This window comes from Falco punctatus, assembly GCF_963210335.1.
Source record: "Falco punctatus genome assembly, chromosome: 2".
Taxonomy (NCBI): Eukaryota; Metazoa; Chordata; class Aves; order Falconiformes; family Falconidae; genus Falco; species Falco punctatus.
The window spans coordinates 1,306,275-1,312,389 of NC_137581.1; the positions used below are offsets into that span (position 1 = coordinate 1,306,275).

The 6,115-nt window shown below is 55.7% G+C and overlaps 1 protein-coding gene across 1 annotated transcript in view; it reads right to left on the minus strand.

Annotated features, from left to right (window-relative positions):
• FCHSD2 (FCH and double SH3 domains 2) overlaps window positions 1-3,158 on the minus strand; it is a 163,749-nt gene extending 160,591 nt beyond the window's left edge. Inside the window, exon 1 of the mRNA XM_080374912.1 lies at window positions 2,526-3,158. Within this exon, the coding sequence (XP_080231038.1) occupies window positions 2,526-2,546 (21 nt within the window). The 5' untranslated portion in view covers window positions 2,547-3,158. The remainder of the gene's footprint in view (window positions 1-2,525) is intronic.
• Window positions 3,159-6,115: the final 2,957 nt, after the last annotated feature.

Consider the following 6,115-nt stretch of genomic DNA (forward strand, 5'->3'; position numbering starts at 1 on the left):
TCAATAAGTGCTGTCACCCCAGCAGGCTTACACTGCACACGGCAAGAATCTCATGCTTATGCTCAATAATTAAGTAAAATTTTACTCCAAAACCTGGGAGGGTAGTTTGTGTGCAACAAATGGGTGTTGCCTACCAAGAAAAGAAGCAGCAGGCCACTAGTGAAAAAAAAAATAAATAAAATTAAAGCGTATACATTTAGCACTTCAGTGCAAGTCACACAATTTTGAAATTTATTAGACCATCCTACAGTTGCTATCATTTAAAGACAATTTAAAAATCAAGTTGTTTTTTGATTATGCATCAGATTAAAAGAGCCCTCTAAAAAAGGCTTCAGAAGGTTGGCCTTATGCTTTTAGTTTTGGTGTAATTTTCCTTTGTGATCATGAAGCTGAAATTTCAACACTTTGGTAACCTACTTGATAACTGGCAGATAGCACCACTGACACAGGTAGCAGGAATGATTTGATTTTGGAAGGGAACCTTGGGGTTGTTTTGTTCTTATAAAACAAGAGGTCTTGGCATTTAAGCCCTCTAGTGATCACAGGGAATCCATGTATCGGCCTAAAAAATGATCACCAGCATATCTGAAGACATTATGCATTCATGAGGACAGAAATGCTAGTTTCTGTAAGGGGGGAAGCAGATGAAAAATTCCGAGAGAAAGACAACACAGATCTCTCTCTTTGCTAGCCAGGCAAAAAAAAAAAAAAACAAACCCAAACCCAAAAAAACCCTACATCTCATCAGCTAGCAAAAGCCTCCTCAATTTTACCACTGAAAACAAACCCCCAGCAACAAACACCCTTTTAATGACAACATTATGTAAAGACAAGTTTTTCACACAGGAAAAAGAAAAAAACCACCATGTATGCCCCTGACTTTAAGCAGAAAAAGCGTCTATTTTTAACATGAACTTTCAGCATTTTCGTTTTTATCCATATATAAAAAAAAACCCTACTCAAAATAAACAAACCCACACAAGATGACCCATGTAATGGAAATAATCCTAAATGAAATAATATAGGCAAAGAATGACATACATGTAATATAAATAAGCCACCAAACGTAAACTAAAATAGAAATAAGAACTGTTTAACAAAAGCAGAGTCCACCCGCAAAACAAGAGGTCGAGAAGCAGGAACGAGCCAAGGAGAGATCTTCATTGCAGCTGCCTGCCAGGGCTACTGGGGAGCCCAGGGGATGACAAGGGATTTCTGTTATGCTCCCTCACAAGTCTTCCTCCCCTCCCAATCTCTCCTAACCACTATTATACAGTTCTCCACCTGGCAAACCCCTGCAAACTCCCTCTCCTCACTGACAAATCTCAACATCACATATGAAATCTCAAACATCTACAGCGAGCTATGATAATCAGGCTGTAAATGATTACAGCCCAAACCACCCTAATCAGGCAGCATCGCAAAGAATATGTAACATGCACAAATCTCAAAACCACAAAACTCCCTTCCACGGTGCCTGTAAAGGAGCAGCCTCTCCATCCCGAGACTCGCTTCACCATCTCTAGCTCCCCCATCCCCCCCACACACCGACCATTGCATACAACCCTCAAAATCACTAACCAATAAATCTCCAGGTATCAGTACTTACACGTAGCTTAAGACCCCACCACAGCTCAGGTCTCCCAGATAACAACCTGCCCACACAAGCAAGCCACACTAGAAAGAGCCTTTTTCCCAAATCTACATTCCTTCTTACGTCTCTTCCCCCACCAGCTCCCCCTGAATGCAAAGCACCCCATATTCCCATGGACTGCATGGATACAAAAAAGCCTCCCCGCTGCATGATGTTCCCATCACACGTATGTTACATTTTTGGCTGCCCCTGTTCACCCGCGCTGTTACGCGCCGGGATAGCCTGCATCCTTGCATCAACTCCAGCCGTGACCTTCTGTTCCAAGACAACCAACCCGTCGCTGTTGGCATCAACCCACCATAGTTACCCGAACCCAGCCGAGCCCCCAAAACACAGCCGGCAGCACCCCACAGCCGGTACAGGCTGTCCAACACCTCCGCGCAGCCAAGCCCCCTGCAGCCACAGACCCGCCGCCAGCCCTACCAGCCACCGCTCTCCTCCCTGCGGAGAGCCCCCGCCGGGCACGGGGGGCACCCACAGCCAGCCCGGCACCCCCGACCAAGCGCTGCACCCCGCCCCCCCCCATGCCGCCAGAGCCCACCTCCCACACCTGACCCACACCACCCCCGCACCCCCCCCCCCCCAGTTTCCAACCGCCCCTCAGACCTCCTCCCCTCACCCACCTCGCTGGGCCCCCCTCCCCATGACCCCACCGCCCCCAATTCACCCCCGCACCCCCCCTCCCTCCTCACGCTTGCTCTCCCCTCTCCTAACACACCTCCAGACTCCCCCACCTCACAGCCCACCCGCAGCCCCAACCTGCCGCCACCGCTCCCCCCCCGCATCCAGCTTCCCCATCCCCCCAGTGATCCCCCCCCTCAGCAGCCCCCTCAGCCGCCCCCCCCCCTCGCCTCCCCCGGCGGGCCCTCACCTTCCTCGGCGGGGGCTGCATGATGCTGCGCTGGGTCTCCACATCAATTCCCTCCCCCCGGCAGCAGGATGCGGCCCCCGCTGCAGGAGGAGGAGGAGGAGGAGGAGGAGGAGGAGGAGCGGGCAGCGACCGTTTCCCACCCGGTTCGGGGCGAGTCCCGGTCGGCGGGAGGAGCGGGGCGGGAGGAGCGGGGCAGGAGGGGGGGGAGGAGACCGCCTCTTCCTCACGGGCAGCGGCGGGCGGGCGCCGAGCAGCGTCCCGAGTCCCGGCCCTGAGGAGTGGGGAGGGGAGGGAGGCGGGGGGGGGGAGGCGGGGACGGGGCTGAGGGGGAAGCGACTTCAGGGAGAATTAAAAAAAAAATTAAAAAAAAAAGGGAAAAGGAGGAAGAAAAAATAAATAAGAGGCGGCGGCGGAGCGCGGCTCGGGAGCGCCCCGCTGAGGGGACGCTTGTCCCGCCAACGGCCCGCCCCGCCGGCGGAGGCCTCCGAGCCGCCTAGAGCGGCCACCATAGAGTGGCGGGCGAGGAGAGAGAGGCGGGGCGGGCACGCCCCCATGCCCCCCGCCCGGAGCGCCCGTGCCCGCTGCGGCCGCTTGGGGGCGCCCTGGGCAGAGCGGGAGGCGGCGGGGCGGGGCGCGGGGGCGCGGGGGGCTCTGGGGAGGTGAAGGGGGTGCACGGGGGGGTGCACGGGGGGGCACAGGGAGGGTGCAGCGGTGCATGGGGTGTGCAAGGGGGTGCACGGGGAGGGGGCAGGGGGGTGCACGGGAGGGGCGCAGGGGAGGTGGGGGGGGTGCACGGGAGGTGCAGGGGGTGCACAGGGAGGGTCCAGTGAGGTGCACGGGGGGCGCACAGGGAGAGTGCAGGGGGGGGTGCACAGAAGTGCACGGGGGTTGCACAGGGCGGGTGCACAGGGAGGGTGCGCAGGGGCGGTGCAGGGTGGTGCACAGGGGTTGGTGCAGGGAGGGTGCAGGGGGTGTTGCAGGGGGGGCACAGGGGCTGCACAGGAAGGGTACAGGGGTATGCACAGGGGGGAAGGGGGCGCATGGGGGGTGTTGCAGGGGGTGCAGAGGTGTGCACGGGGGGCAGGGGGTGCAGTGCAGGGGTGCACAGGGAGGGTGCAGGTGGTGCACAGGGGTTTGCACAGGGGCGTGCACGGGGAGCACAGAAGGAGGTTGCAGGCGTGTGCACTGGAGGATACCGGGGTGCACAGGGGTACAGGGGTGAGTGCATGAGGGAGGGGGCAGGGTTTGCACAAGAGGATGCAGGTGTTTGCAGACGGGGTGCACAAGTGGGGTGCAGGGGTGTGCACAGGGATTGCAGGGACGTGCAAAGGAGGTGCACAGGGAGGTGCAGAGATGGGTGCAGGGGTTTGCACTGAGGGTGCACAGGGGGGTTCAGGGCCTGTACGGGGAGGGTGTAGAGGGTGCATAGCAGGGTGCAGGGATGCACATGGCAGTGTGCACAAAGGAGGTGCAGTGGGTGCAGGGTTTTGCACAGGGTGCACAAGGGGTGTGCAAGAGTGTGTGTGCACAGGGAGGGGGCAGGAGGTGTATGGGGAGGTGCAGGGGTCTGCACGGGGGGGTATGCAGGGGGTGTACAGGGAGGTGCACAGCTGGTGTCAGGGGTGCACAGGGGTTTGCCCAAGAGGGTGCAGTGGGGTGCACAGGAAAGCACGGGGGTGCAGGGGTGGGCCCAGACCGGGGAGTGGGAATGTGCACGAGGGGTACCGGGAGATGGCGGGGGGGTGGGGGTGGTTAGCATCCAGATACTACCGGCAGGGGGGTGCCGGTTGTGCACATGGGGGTGCAAGAATGTGCACAGGAGGGTGCAGGGTGTGCGTGGGGAGGCAAAAGGAGGTCTCACGGTGTGTAGGTTGTGCACTGGGAGAGTGCAGGGGGGGGCTGCACAAGGGTTACAGGGATGTGCATCAGGGGTGCGCAGGGGTGCATGGGGGTATGTAGTGGTGTATATATGGGGGTGCAGGGGGTACACAGTGCCCACAGCCACCACTGGTGCACTGTCTGTTGGGCCAGCCTCCAAGGCACAAGTCCACCGCAGGATCCAGCCACACAGACTGGGGTGCAGGACACAGCCGGTGCCACCTAGGAGGTGCTCCCCAGCACCGTGCAGACAGGGTGCTCAGTGTCTGCACCGGAGGAAAAGCAGCCATCACCTTCCTTCCAGCACTTCTCAGGCTGCCCAAGGGAAGTTCAAGTATATAAGGGGCTGGGGCCCTCAGCCCCCCGAGACAGAGGCTGGAGCAGTCCCTTGAGGCTGGCATCCAGAGGCTGGTGCATTCCAAGGCCACCACACCAAGAGCAGAGCACCCAAACACGCAACGGCCGATGAGCCTTTTGCAGGAGGTTGCTTTTAATCAAAGGAAAATAAGATGAAGCTGAACCCTCGAACACTGCAGGCATTGGTGAGATGCAGGAGAGCCCAGGAGGCAGAAACGGTGATCGCAGCCATGCCATGTCATGTCATGTTTGGCTGGGTGTGAATTAAAAACCCCTGATCAGATGTGCTGTTTTTTCTCCCCCCTCCCAGTACTTAGGTTGCTTGGCTTAGCTTACTAGATCTGCTGCAATGAAATCTTTGAAATATTTAAGTGCATTTGGATGTTCCCTTTAAGCAAATCACCAGGGCAGTTTGCAGAGCGTAAGGCAATTCTCATAATTGCATTTTCCCAAGTGCTCCAGCGTTGCCGCTGCTCCATCTCCGGCTCCTTTATTATTGATGAGCTGCTTTACTCCAGCTCCCAGAAAATGACCCCTCACCTTTAAAGATGCTTTAACCATCTTTAACACTTAAAAAAACTAAAGCGCAACTTGAAATCTCCTTTCTCCTCCAGCTATTAGTTTATTTAGTGCTGCTAATTAGTCTTAACTCATTCTCCCTGGGAAACATTCTGTAAATGATTAGTGAGATGTGGTGCATCAATGGATCCTGTGAAAATACATTACATATCTCTACTTGAGCCGCATGACCTGCAAACCCCTGAAGGTGTTCTTGCAAGACCGTGCCCTGCACCCAGTAGCAAGTTTAGTGCATCCAAAGCATTTCCCACCACCCACGTGTAGCTGGGAAAGTGCTTTGGGAAGACAGAAGCACTGAGCACAATCATTATTTCATGTATCCATTGCAGATCCCACATGCAGCATGGTGCTCAAAGCCAGGATGAGCAAATGCAGTGGCATGCACTCGGGATGCAGAGGATGCTTCATTCAAGCAGGAATTTCAAGGGTGGAAAATGGGTTAGAAATCAGCATTTTGCTGGGCTAGGAAAAATTAGCTGGAAGCCAGGGCTTGCAGGGGGAGTAGGATTTTGCAGATAAACTCTTCAGTCAATGATGCAACATGCAACAACCTGCTTCCCGAGCAATGAAATCGTTGTGCTGAACTGATGTGAAATGCAACCATTGCTGAACTCCTGGTGTTTTAACTCATTGTCCCCAAACTGAGTCATCCTGCAAAACTTCTGCATCTCACACTTCATTCTTCTGAGCAACCCAAAGGAGTTTCCTCCTAAATTGCTGCGAAGTAGCGCTTGTGCGTGCAACCCTTTGCACGTGCAGGCATAAATCATCCACAC